The 14,339-nt window shown below is 39.8% G+C and overlaps 1 protein-coding gene across 6 annotated transcripts in view; it reads right to left on the minus strand.

The window, feature by feature from the left end:
* The window catches only part of DACH1 (dachshund family transcription factor 1), a 523,814-nt gene that overhangs the window by 54,283 nt on the left and 455,192 nt on the right, over nucleotides 1-14,339 (minus strand). For all 6 annotated transcript variants that reach the window (XM_074988771.1, XM_074988756.1, XM_074988763.1 and 3 more), the window contains 2 exons: nucleotides 9,055-9,206; nucleotides 2,932-3,079 (listed from right to left, as the gene is read on the minus strand). In XM_074988771.1, coding sequence (XP_074844872.1) covers nucleotides 2,932-3,079; nucleotides 9,055-9,206 — 300 coding nt within the window. The remainder of the gene's footprint in view (nucleotides 1-2,931; nucleotides 3,080-9,054; nucleotides 9,207-14,339) is intronic.

Genomic DNA, 14,339 nt, shown 5'->3' on the forward strand with positions numbered 1-14,339 from the left:
GCCTGCATTCTAATGAGGCACTGAATATGTATTTCAGCACTTCATTAGTAAACTTTGAAATGTCCATTTGCATGGCCATTTTGAAGTTTTGGGCTAGCGTAGACACAGCCAACAGGAGAACATATATTTATTTCTCATAACTTTTACAGGTATTAAAATAGACAGATTGTCTTGTGGACATGCTCCCCTTTCATTAATGATTCCATTAATGTCTGTGCAACTTCTTTTTGGAAAAGATAATTGCTTACTTGGAAAACTAACAGCAGACAGGTCTACAGGTGTTTTTAAATGTTTTAAATGCAAGTTCTTGGAATTATCTCCTATATTCTTCTCTCCTCCTCCATTCTGTTTCTCTTACAGCAGAAAGTAAGTCTACTGCTCCTCTTACATTATTATTATTATTATTATTATTATTTGTATCACTAGCATGCTTAGTAGCCCCGATCAAGCAACTGGGCTCCATTGTGATAGGCACTATACAAACAGAACAAAAGGATATATTGCAAGCTGTTGCAGACAGGGACGAATTATAAGACTAATGACAACTGATGAATACAGAGAAATGGGCCCTCCCTTCATTTTTTTGGCTTTACTATGTACCACCACTAAATGGCAATTCCCATATGAGATACAGAAATATAATTTGAGGCCAGAATGGACCACCAGGCCCTCTACTCTGGCCTTCTGCATATCAGAGGCTGCCAACAACACCAGGCACCTACACATTAAACTCAACAACTGAAATTAGATGAAGTCTTGCAGCCCACAGGAGACTAAACTATTATGTGCCACAGGGAGAGAAAAGAAGAAACCTGCAAGGAAATGTTTACATGAGAAACCCAGATGACAGTGGCAAATGACTCATACACACAAACTGCAGAGAAGGCAAAAAATCTCATAGGGTCACTGACATTTTGACCTAATGGGAAATTCCTTCCTGACCCCACATAAAGTGATCAGTTATGCCCTGAACATCTGAGCACAAACCAACCAACCAAGCACCTGATATGGAGAACATCCAGTGTCCTAGCCCTCCATGTTCAGTGTCTTGTCTTCTACTGTGACCACTGTGATGTGACAGAGAGAGAAGATAAAAAACACCCCCAGAATATATTGGAGGAAAAAAATCCCTTCCTGTCACCACCAGGGTGACTGAAGTCCTGAAGCATGAGGTTCAAGAACACAATATATAAACAGGAAGCAAGACCCTACGATCAACAGCAGTCCCATACTACAGTTATGCTCATAAAACTGTCCTGGTTCTATTTTAAAACTAGTTACGGTGTTTGTTGCCCACAATTTCTGTCAGTGGCTGTCCTTAAAACCTCACCCTTCTGGTGGTTAGAAATCTTCTTGTTTCTTTTCCATGACCAGCTTACACGCATTGGTCCTTATACCAAAACTGTCTTTTAGTTTAAGTAGTTTTTCATTCTCAGGTGTGTTTCTAGAGAGCAATCATATCCCCATATCCTTAGTCCCTGATTCTTGTATCGGGTGAAATAATGTCAGTGCAGGGATACAAAGAAGGGTATGAACTGCACAATGGTGACAATACAAGTCATTTTTTTCAGTGCACAAAATCAGGGATTGTCATGTAGTTTTCTTCAATGTCTAATCCCGGGGAAATCACTTATGCACTCTGCTGTACCTGACTTTGCCTATCTGTGAAAAAGGTATATTGTTTATCTCGCAGAGGTGTCATAAGACATGTAATGGGCTAGTGCTTATAAAAATATTTAAGATCCACTAAAAAAGTGATCTATAAAGTGTTAGTAGCATAATTGTACTGAATTAATATTCCAGTCAATACTCACTGTGAATATGAAATGCACAGTCATGATTATTATTAATAGTTATTGCCTTCCATTATTTATTCCCCTCTCTTTAAAAGGAAAATTCATGGTGTAATGGGTGAGCCCTCTAGTGGAAAGAGGCATGAAACAGGATTACAGTGATCGAAATGGCATTCAGTTTAGCTCATAAAACTACTGAATCTGAATCCAAGCATCCTCACATCAAGCTGCAGCACAGAGACTTCTTATTTTATTAGGTGCAAGTGACAGACAAGAAGAAAGAGCTGGGATCACTGGTCCATAACAAGATGACTATGTTCCACTAGTGTGATATGGCTATGAACAAGGCTAATGCAATCTTAGCCTGCATCAGGCTTCCAGAAGAGACAACAAAATATATTTACTCTGATCAAAGTCACTGGTGAGACCTTGTTTGGACTACTGTGTGAATTCTGGTATCCTGTGTTTAAGACAGATGAAGTCAGACTTCAAAAGTGGCAGAGTAGGGCTCCTTGGAAGAGCAAAATAATGAAGAACCCACCTTATGAAAGGAGACTTAAGGAGCTTGCTGCCTTACTTATTCTGATCAAATGAAGGCTGAAGAGAAGATATTATTGCTTTCTATCAGTACATCAGAGGAATAAACACCTTGGAGGGAGAGGAGTTATTTAGGTTCAGGATCAATGTTTGCACCAGAAGAAAATGGATATAAACTGGTCATCAGCAAATTGTGCCTGAAATTAGACAAAGTATCCCGACCATCACAGGAGCAAAGTTCTGGGACAGTATGTCAAAGGGAGCAATGAGACAAAAACAAAAACACCGCAAACAACTGTCTTCCAGACTGAGCTTAATAAGTGTACATCCTTCACTCGATCTTCCAAAGTTCAAATTAGCACATAAGGTCGGAACATATTAAATTGAACTTACAGGATGTCTGTATTGGTGTCAGTATTCCTGACCCTTGCTTAGGAATAAGGGAACTCGGGAGGAGCAAATGCTCTCATTAACCTCTCTTAATGAAGATGGTGCAGAAGTGTGAATCTGGATGTTGTATTAGAATTAAGCTTTTCTGGATAAATAAATTACAATGAAGTTATTTCTGCTTTTAGAAAAAGTCTGAGCATTTATGAAATACCTCTGTTCTTCTGTTCCACTGCCAGCTGTTTTTCAAGTGTCTCCCTCAGTTCTCGTTCCCTGAACAACTCCATCTTCAGCTCTGTCTTTTCCAGCTGAACCTGTTTCTCTTGAGCTCTGGCATTGTCAATGGCAACTTTTAGTAGGCCCTGTTCAAAAGATGAAACAGAACATTGCAACATTTTGGGAATGTGAAACAGGTAACATCGTAAATGAAATTCTGTTGCATTTCCTTGATTAGACTTGTGAGATTCTAAGTATAAAATAATTCTGGTGCTAGGTCACTGTTAAGAGGCTTCACATAATAGCCTAATACCTCTTTTTGTTATCATCAGCACATTTTTCACTGATACATGTTCAAGCAGGTGGACAAGTTTGATGGGAAAAACACATGGGGCCAAATTTTCAAAGGCGCTCAACACATCCTTAGTGTGTACTGCTGATGATAAAAGGTAGAGGGCTAGATTTATTCTTGCCAAGATAGTAAAATGCAACAGTGTCACCGCCTGCACAGGAAGGGTCACCATTCCCAAAGGGGAAAGTGCCTCAGTGGGAAAACAGGGGTCGTCTCACTACCTTTAGTTTTCTTCCAGAGAGGGGCTTCTTTACTTTCTGGAATGACCTCCATATAATGGGCACTCTAGTGATAAAGAAGCAGCACAACACCCAGACATGTTGGGAAATCCTCAATACTGCCAAGTGCTCATGGTAGGGAACCTGATGCAATCTGTGAGTTTGTTTTATTCATGTTTTATGTTATTTGGGCATACAGACTGGTTTATGCCTCAATGCAGATCACATTTGGAAATTGCCTATCAACTCGAAGACAATGAAACTGAATAAAAATATGTTTAAAATTGTAATAATCCTCTTGAAAAGAAGTTAAAACTGTTTAAAAAATCTATAAGGCAATTGTGTTTCTACTGTTAAGTTTGGAAGCTACCAAACAAAACTCAAACTGACTAAATATAAAAACTACATAAACATTTTGAAAGTTAAGCACTGTTTAATAACAATAATAATGATAATACAAACCCTTACCCAAGAGGACATCTTTATACCTTTATCAATGTTTTCTTCATACTTTCAAAAATAACTGAAATCTTGAATAGCTTCATCTCCTCCCATTTAACTCCGCCTACCTCATGCAAATCACCCATAGCCCCAAATCAAATAAAATTAAGCAGGAAGTCTCCACTGGATGCAAAACAAATAGACAAATAATTTCTAAGGTACAGACAACCCTCTGTCTCACTGTGACAATCCATCTTGTTTAACAATAAAAATCTAGCAGCTAAGCAACTGCCATCTTAACTCAATTCAGCAACATTCTTGTACATGTTTCTTCTTCATCAGGAACAAACAATTAGTATCAAATGAAAGAGATCATTACATCAAGTGCCCTTTTAGATCACCCCAATTAAAACTTTAGTTTAGCTGTATTTTAATTCTAACAAACCAAATTTTAATTTTCTGCTCTGATTGCTCTTGTTGACTTATCTTTGAAAGATGTACTGTCAGTGCAAAGCCTGGAGATTATTTAGCAAGATGCCAGTGTTGGCACCACTTAATGTGTTGATTGGTTGTATTATCAGTAGCAGTTTAAAATAAATTAGTATTACACTATCATTGTCCTTGGCTGACAAAACACAATATTTTGGTGTTCTTTAAATACGAAACAATCATTATGAATAAACACGGAGAATAATGCTAAATTATAATGCTGACATATAATTTTACACTAAAAAGCCCATACAAAATACAAAGCTGCTAAGAACATACTACATTTCCACTGAATTTTGGCATCATACTTCCTCTCCCTGATACACTCTTTTTTTTCTTTTTTACAATTGCTGCTAATGTACCTAATGGTAATACTGATTATGTCTGAAAAATATTAGCTTTTTTGGAGCCAAGATCCACTAGGGACTATGCATAACCCATACAAAATTAAGTTCCATTTTTAGAACTTAAATTAGTACACATCAGTAGGTGTTCAATGTGAACAAAAATCTGCACTAGAACCAAGCTGATGTATGTGCAAAACTACTGCTGCTGCTGCCAATGACAGTTTTATTTCAAAAATACTGGAAACATTTAATATCTGTCTTTACTCAAGGCAGCAAGGGGTGGGGAAAGACAACTAAAGAACACAACATCTAAATATCATCAAAACATCTTGCAGCCAGTAACTGTAATAGTAATTTGAGGGTTGTTTGAAATCCTGTGAATTCTCCCAGTGGTTCATCTGCAAAGCATTACACAAAAGAAAGTGTACCCACCTTGTATTTGCTATGGGTAATCCTCTAGCCTGACTATCAATTTGCTGCCATCAACAATGTGAAATACAATGTAACACAAGACATGTAAAAGAAAGTATTTTCCTTCAGGGAAGGCTAGTGATTATGGAGATTAGCTAATGATAACTGAAGTGAACATGTTTAGCTTCCATTATTTGTTTTTAAGGGATGTAGTGAGGATAAACTGGAAGAAGACATCCAACATGGAGTATAATTTTACCTGTTTAGGCCACTGTTAATAATTTTCCAACTTTAATGTAAAAATGGCAGTGTTCACTAAGAATTGCCTTTTCTCTCGAGTGATTTATAAGCCACCACCAATTGTTTAATTACTTAAAATATTTCCCGGTCATACATTTTTCCTTAATATTTCAACTAAAATTATTAATTTCAGTTTCTTTTTTCTCATTAATATGATCCTACCAGACAACTGAGTATATCATCTTCCAAGGACAGGCTACAATTCTTATCATATGCATTCACTTCAACATAATATTATGCCATAAAACCAAAATCACTTATTACATTTTTCAGAAGCTTTAATATTGTGATATCATTTCTGAAAGGCTGCATCTACACTAGCAAGTTCTTTAAAAAAGTGGGACTTTTGTTAAAGAACCTGTGGAGCGTTTACACACCAAATGAGTTCTTTTGATCTGAAATCAAAAGAATGCAGCACTTTTTCCGGTGGCCCTCTTCTTCTCCCAGATGAGGAAGAGCGCCTTTTTCCAAAATATTCTTCCAGAAAAAAATGTGTGTAGGTGCCCTGGAGGCCTTTTTTTTGATAGAGCAGTCCTCATGTGGCTTCATTTTTCGATCCTCAACCAGTTCTTTAGAAAAAGCGGGGGCTATGTGGACACTCTCTATCGAAAGAGTGGATAATTTTTTATACACTTTTTTGTGTGTGGACGTGTGTTTCTGAATAGCTCTTCTATATTACTGTTGAAAATAACATTTTTAGTAGATACTGAAAGGCATATAGAAGCTGTAGCTATACTCTCATCTGCTATGTTTTTATGTAACATATCTTCCTTATGATTGAATATGAAACAATTAGGACAACGCCCTAAATGATGGAAAATATAAAGTAGGAGCATAAACTCCATTCTTAACCTGTGTGACTGAGAATAAAGGCTTGTGAGCACCTGGGGGCTTTATACTGTTGCATGTGATTGCCACAGAGGCTTGGCGAAGACAGTGAACAATTTATTCAAATAACTTTGCTCCTCTTTTTGTCTGCAATGTATCCATGAACAGAACTTGAATTTTTACATGTTTGTTGATTATTAAACAGTACTTTATCCAATCAATGGTTCACAAGACATACATATCTGCCTTTGGATTGCTTGTTAACTATTCAACATGACTAATGCTTTGGTTTTGACTATTTGTAATTCACTAGTCACCCTGTTTGATTAGTAACCTAAGTCACTAATATTGTTTCGGTGCTCTTTCAATAGCTTACTCCCAAAAGAGCTTTCTTTGAATAACTCCAGAATAATATATTGGCAAATGTATATTCACACAAACATAGGTGACTTTCCCTTTCCATTAAAATTCTTGTGAAGAAAATTTCACTTTTATGAATTTTGCACAAAGCAAATACACAGGGCTGAAAATACTGCTGAAGCAAAGCTGTGGGTTTTGTTTGATTTAATGCTTGCAAATATTTTCCTGCAGTATTTTCTCATATTTATCTGCACTGCAGAAAACTCCAAGATTTCTAGCCAGTCTGTTATTTTGTTTTCATAAATGAGTTTACCTTGCAATACTTTAATTGTATCAAGAAAATATTTAAAAGCTCATCTTTAAAATATATTCTTAACAACAGCAATGTTACAGTACGCTACAGGTACAATCAAAATATGGGGTGCAGGATCAGCCCAACAGCATCTATTCTATGCACATGCTATTTCAAAATAAATTCAAAACAGCAGGCATGTTATTTTGAATTTTGTAAACCTCATTGCAGGAGAAATAACAACTTTTTCAAACTAGCTATTTTGAAATAGGTGCAGTTAAAACATGGAATAGCACTATTAGAAAATAAGCCATAATGGCGTCCAATGGCACTATTTTGAAATAGGTCCCATCTGTCCAGACATGCTATTTCAAACTAACCTGAGTAATCAGGGATTAAACCTGGACAAAAACAGGAAGGTGCATCATAGTAAACTGCTTCTGTAAATGGAGTTTAGGATTACAGGATGTTTGACATAATGTGGGTACTGAGGGCAAAAAGCAATGTCTCACAATAGGACAAGACATGAAAAAAGTTTGGATTCTTTGCGTTGTGGTTTATGTGTGCCAGTCTTCCATGTGTAACAAGAAGTGAAGTAATCTGAATTCTGGATCTTCTGAATGACAGCTCTGAATGTATTCTCAGAAAACTAATCTCTGGTTCCTTATCATATAGTACCACAGTCTTACATACAATAACAACATTAGCTAACTTGTTGATGCTGAATGCTTTGCTCATTAGTTTGCTAAAGACAACAAGCAAACACATTTGTCAAACTAAAGTTACTGAGAACTTTACTATACATCAATGCTCAACTTCAGCGAAACTAGTTAGAGAAGTAGCATTGCTATAGCCAGAGGTGGGCAATAAGTGTTTCAAGGGCCAGACATGGTACCAGGATTAACTTCTGGAGGGCCATCGACCATCCATTTACCTTTGTGTCTGCAGGTACAGCCATCTGCAACTCCTGTTGGTCATGGATTCCTGGCGAAAGGGCCTATAGGCCTATTCCCAGCCAAAGGGAACTGCTGGAAACAATGCCCCAGTCTGTATCACTTCCCATGTCTCCCATTGGCTGGCAATGGAGATCTGAGGTCAAAGGGAGCTGCAGGTCACCCCACTAGTGGACAAAGAGGTAAAAAAAGTGCAGGTGGCCATCCAGGGAGCTAACCCTGGTGAACCACCTGTGGCTTATTGCCCATTATAGACTTTGATTAAAAAACAATTAATTTCATTGGTATTTGCAGTGGGGTGGTGTTCTAGTTAAAGAAATGTCATAGAAGATTATATGTGGAGGGTTTTAGCTGTATATACAAAGCACAGCAGGAATATGCACAATGAAGCCGTACTTGCCTGTGCTGCCATTTTGTTGCTGCATGTGCTGCATAGTTATGTGGCTGCAAAAATTCCATCTGTTGGCCACATGATCACTACAAGTGTGGGCAAAAAAGCACACTACTACCTTGGCTCCCTTCAATATGTTAGTGTAAGTCTTGCATAACATTTCAATTGGACTATCCTGTATGCACAATAGACATCCTGACTACTGCATAGGAAATATGCCGAAAAATTTGTAATGCCTTTGAAGTCTATTCTTTGAAGATATTACAGTAATGGAAACAAGCTTTTTTTTTTTTTAAAAAAAAGCTTTTTGTGAATACCTCTTATATTAGACATATTTTAAATTGTTTGACATGTAATTTCTATCTTGACACTCCAGCAGTTTAAAGTATCTGTTTATTAAAGAAGTTTTTGTCTGTTTAGTAAACAAGACTAACTTAAACAGTAAAATGCATCTCATTAGCCTGTAAAAAAAACCTTGGGATTGAAAATGAATGATTTTAAAAATACTAATGTCACTTTCATCTAAATCTCTGCTGTGGTTTCCTATACGAGCTATATCTGATAGTCTTTAAAATCATTTGATGTGGTTTCTTTAAAATTTATATTACTGCAACTTTGTGGTAAATTCATTGATTCAAATAATCTTCTGAATTGATAGTTTAAAATGGCTGTATTAGTGTAGACAGATCTGCCACTGACTCATGTCTACCTCCATAAGCAGATCTATAGAAAGGCCTACCTGGATGTTAGTCAGAAGGGTCTCTATGGAGGACAATCCATCGGGGAATAGAAAAGGAGATGGAAAACCTGGAGGTAGTGGTTGCCCATGACCAGTTAGAGAAAGTTTGTCAAGGCTGTCTCTTGCGGTTGGTGTGGAGAGCGGGGTCTCATCTGTATGTGATTGAAACAAAAATATAGAACAAGTTACGCTTGTCTGTTTTTATTAGACCTCAGTAATGGCTTCCCTAGCGGTTTCCAGAACATTTATTGCAAATTGGTTCCTGCTATCAGGAGAAAATGCTTTCTGCTGAATTTTCTTTAATGAAAAAGCTGTGGAGATACAACAAGATAACATTAATGAGTAACTTTATAAGCCTTTTAAATGCAGTCTCTAATGAGACTGAGTTTACAGTGCCATAGAATCTTTTTAAAACAAATATTATCTCACATACACTTGAGATAATATATTCTGGCTGACTTTATAGGCACCTTCCCAATTATCTAATTTTAGTTTTTATTCTATTTGGATTGACAATAGAATATTTTCAAGCATGACATACATTTTATATATGAGTAGCATCTGAATATGGGAGGCTCCCCATTCACTTAACTCTTTTCTCTCATGACAAGATTCAGATGTGACTTTAAAGATACTACAAATCAGGGCAAGACTACAATTCCTCATGCATTTTTAATATGGAAAATACAAATGCCTGTCTCCAGCAATCCAAACATACTCTAAACAATAACTGAAATGAACAGAATGGTTAAAATCACTGGCCTAATATTTTTAAACATGGACATGTTTTAACGATTAGTGCTGGCCTTCTCAGTAGAATCTTTGTAGTAATCAGAAATGATTATTTGTGACATGACAATGCCAAAAACTGCCATACCAAAATAATTTTATAATTAACATTTTTATGATAATCTGTGAGTCAACAGAACAAGAACAGATGTTAAGAACAATATTTTGCAGGCATTTCAATAGTCAAATACTCTTTCACAATTTGAGATTTTTATATTCTATTGATCACATATATTTGGCCAATTTTATTGTACTGATCTTGCTCATGTAGGAGAAAAAATTCTATCCATACAAATTATTCTAACTAAAGTCTCTATTATTCTCTACTGAAAATCCTAAACACTAACTTAAATGTATATCTTCATATAATATTCTGACTGAAGAAGAATTTATCAGATTTGCCTTTCCGTCAAATGTGATTTGTTCCATACACATTTTTCTCCTCGTGCTGTACCTAATTTAATTTCAGCACAGTAAATAAAGTCATCTCTTCACCACTTAAAGTTCTGATACTCATTGTCTCTATAATCATTTGGTAAAGAAGTTGGAACTTTATTTTTTTTTATGAACACACAATCAAGAACTAGACAGTAATATTACAATCAGGGCAGAGTTGAGAGTCAAACAAGATTTTGCAGCTGATCAATATTTCTATGTGTTTTCCAACCAGCTCACAGATAGGTATGAGATATGTTAGCTACAGATTTTTGAATCATTACCAGAAAAAATAGCTCTAAGATAAGCTCTATAGAGTGTGAGTCTTCTACACTTCACCTCCCTTCTCCCCTCTCCCTCCACCATCCCAACATATCCCCAGCTACTTGGTGGGAACTGAATGAAGGGCTTGGCCTTAAACCTGGGAAATATCTAATGGGCACCATCTTTATCTAGAAATAGTCATCCACTTCATTAGAAAAAAATAAACTAGATATAGAAGCTGTAAGAATTTATGGAGAAGCAAACACACACAAGTCAGTTTTTCTCCTCAAACTCCTTCCAGTTATGAATGACTATTACAGCATGTTGCATTCCAAATTCCTGTCTGAACAGCTAATTTAATGTGTTAATTTAAAGAAGAATAAAATCAAAAGGTGTTTATAGAACATATTGAAAAAGGCTAATCAGTGTGGCTACGTCTACACTAGCCAAAAACTTCGAAATGGCCATGCAAATGGCCATTTCAAACTTTACTAACGAAGAGCTGAAATACATATTCAGCGCCTCATTAGCATGCGGGCGGCCGCGACACTTTGAAATTGACGTGGCTCATCCAGACGGGGCTCCTTTTCGAAAGGACCCTTGCTACTTCAAAGTCCCCTTATTCCCATCTGCTCATAGGAATAAGGGAACTTCAAAGTAGCCAGGGTCCTTTAGAAAAGGAGCCTCGTCTGGACGAGCTGCGCGGCGGCGAGCTGTGTCAATGTCGAAGTGCCGTGGCCGCCCGTATGCTAATGAGGCACTGAATATGTATTTCAGCGCTTCATTAGTAAACTTCAAAATGGCCATTTGCATGGCCATTTTGAAGTTTTTGGCTAGTGTAGACACGGCCTGTCTCATACAGATGCTAGATTTCAGAAATAAGTTTTTCACCTATTTCTTACTTCCACTGCTGAACAAATTATTTACTCACCTGCAACCTTGAGCTTTGTAAAATCACTATAACACTGCAAAAATAATGTACAAAATTCACTATTTGTTTAATCCTAATTAAAATATGCATTATTTACACACAATTCTTAGATAGTTTTCTTATTTCATAATTAGCTCATTGTCATAGAGGCTACCTGTATAAGCAAAAGCTGGCTCTAACTATTCCTGCTCTTTCATGAAACTGTGGAGGACAACAAATAAAATTATTTAAAAAAAAATAAAAAAAAGAATACACTGGAGTCTGTTTCTACCCATGTCAAGAAGGTGGGCCAGGAATTCTTTTTACTAATTGAAACTTTATGGGCTGTAATTAATAATAGCAACTCTAGAAAGGTACAAACATATTAAAACAGTATGTACATAAAATTGACTGAAGATGTTAGGCCCTGATCCTGTTCAAATATATCATGTTCCATACAAATGCAAAGTCCCCTATACTTACACAGACTTTGCTGAAGGATCCACAAGGCCATAGCTTGTGACCTCTCTGTAATATTACTACATTGCTAACCAAAACACAATGAATATTTGTTTGTGTATATTTCAAAGTGCTCTATAATTTGTATGAGCATAACAAGATTCATTAAGTTTGCCAAGGTTTTCTTAGAAATGTTAGGCATTTCCCCAATATTTAAAATAACTCAAATGATTTACAACTAGATGCAATACATTAGTTCTCAGAAACGTCCAAGCACCAGCTTTCTGAATAAATAACAATAAGGGTGTGTCTACACTAGCTCATGTTTCGAAAGTAATTTCGAACCGGGGCCCAATTTTGAAAGATTCCGTGGAGCATCCATATGCACAATGGCCTCTTTCGAAATTGCTTTTGTCAAAACAGGGCATGCATTTTGAAACCGCTCTTCCCATCCAATTTCAGGAAGAATGGCCTCTTTTGAAATAGGGCACTTATAGATGCTCTGGGACTGCTATTTCAACATAAGCGGTGCTCCATGGTGGCTGCTGCAGGGAACATGGAGACACTCTAGCAAGCCCCAGTGGGGTTCTGTGGTCTCTGGGGCCAACCTCTTAAAGACACACGGCCCCAGAAACCCTGTGCAGGAAGCTGAGAGTGTGCCCAGAGCCTCAGGAGCACAAGCTCTGCCTGGCACATACTCCAGCCAGATGGTTAGCTCCTCCACACCCCTGGGACCCCCAGGAAGTCCCCTCCTCTCAGCCTGAGGGGTCGCTGGAGGCAAGCCAGGGCCAGAAGAGGACAGGCCCCTCCTGGACAGAGGCTGAGATTAAAGATTTCTCAGCCTTTTGCAGAGGAGGACGTGCTGTTGCACAGCACCAGGAGGCCCTGCAATGCAATGGTCTTTGAACGGCTGTTGCTGGGGCTGCAGAAGCGGGGCCACCCCCAGTGCACAGCTGATCAAGTATGTTCAAAAGTAAAGGAGATGAGGCAGGCATAGAGCCAGGCCAGGGATGCCGGCAGGCAATCGGGGCAGGGGCTGCCCCATGGTGCCCACAGTACCACTCACTGGACCAGCTCCTCAGCCCAAAGGACACCCCTGAACCAGTAGTTGTGGTTGACATGGCTGGCCCCGACTCAGACCCTAACATGGACTCGCAGCTCAGAGGACAAAGGTGCCCTTGTCATCAGAGTCAACTCCGGCACCTTCAGCCAGGCTCCCTTGAGACTGGTGTCCCCAGATCTGTCCTCCAGAGCCCCAGGTAGGTAACGAGTGGATCAAGCAGCCCAGAAGTGATGCCCCCATCCTGTGTCCCCTGGCAGTGTCCCAGACCGAGGCATGATGGCATCCAGCACCTGCGCCTGTGGACAGTACCCAGACCCTCCCAAGTGGGAATGGATGTGGGGACTGGATTGCAGCCAGTGGGTACCCCACAGATGCAGCCTCAGCGGCCACGTGGGAACCCCTAGGTTGGTCAGTCAAGAGAAGGCTTCATTGGGGGATGGTCAGAGGGATAATGGGGGGTGTAGACAGGGCCCCAGAACCAGGCGGCAGCACTGACAGATGGCCCCTCTCCCCATTGTGTCTCCACAGCCTTATCCTCTGAAGGCCAGACCAGTCCCATCCTGGCCACCAGCACACCAGCCCTGCCACCCGACAGGGCTGGGGAACCCCCATCCCCACCATCCAGGAGCTGATGGCTGTCCTCTGGGTGTGGTTCCAGATTGAGCAGGAGGACAGGGTCTGGTGGAGGGAGGACTGAAACACAGCAGCCGCAACCCTCCAGTGTCTTGCCCCCCTGCCATCCCCTCACTGCCCCACCCTCTGCCCCCCTTCCACCCCCCCATCTCCATCCCTGCTGTCGCTGAACTCACCACCCTTATCCCAGCCACCCTCTCCTGGCCACCCGGGTCCCACTGGCTCATTGCCAGTGCAGACCAGGAGAATCCTTCCCCCACTACCCATCCCAGCATCCCACCACCCCCCTTCCACCCCCATCACCTCATCACCCACCACCCATCCCAGCCCATCTGGCACCCCTGTTGGGGTGGTGACCCCAGCCTCTGCCTGAGCCTACTCCCTGTAATCCCAGCCCCATCCCAGCCCTGATGTGCCTCCCGGACCCTAACCCTGTACCTGTGTGCCTGGCGACACAGAGCCATGGGTGGCTGCTTCTTCCCAGGGCCTTCATCCGCAGCCCACCCCTGCCCAAAATGCTTGTGCTTACCCTCCACCATGTTGCACAGAACACAACAGGACACAACCACCCCAGGAGCATTGGGCAGGCTGACATCCAGCTGTGTGTTGAGGCATAGGAAGGGCCCCTTTAAGTGTCTGAAGGCCCGCTCCATGGTATTATATGGGTGCTTCAAGTGGTAATTTAAAGCATCCTGGATGGTGGTGGTGTGCCTTGTGTAGGGGCACATCAGC

Source organism: Carettochelys insculpta, chromosome 1, assembly GCF_033958435.1.
Source record: "Carettochelys insculpta isolate YL-2023 chromosome 1, ASM3395843v1, whole genome shotgun sequence".
Taxonomy (NCBI): Eukaryota; Metazoa; Chordata; order Testudines; family Carettochelyidae; genus Carettochelys; species Carettochelys insculpta.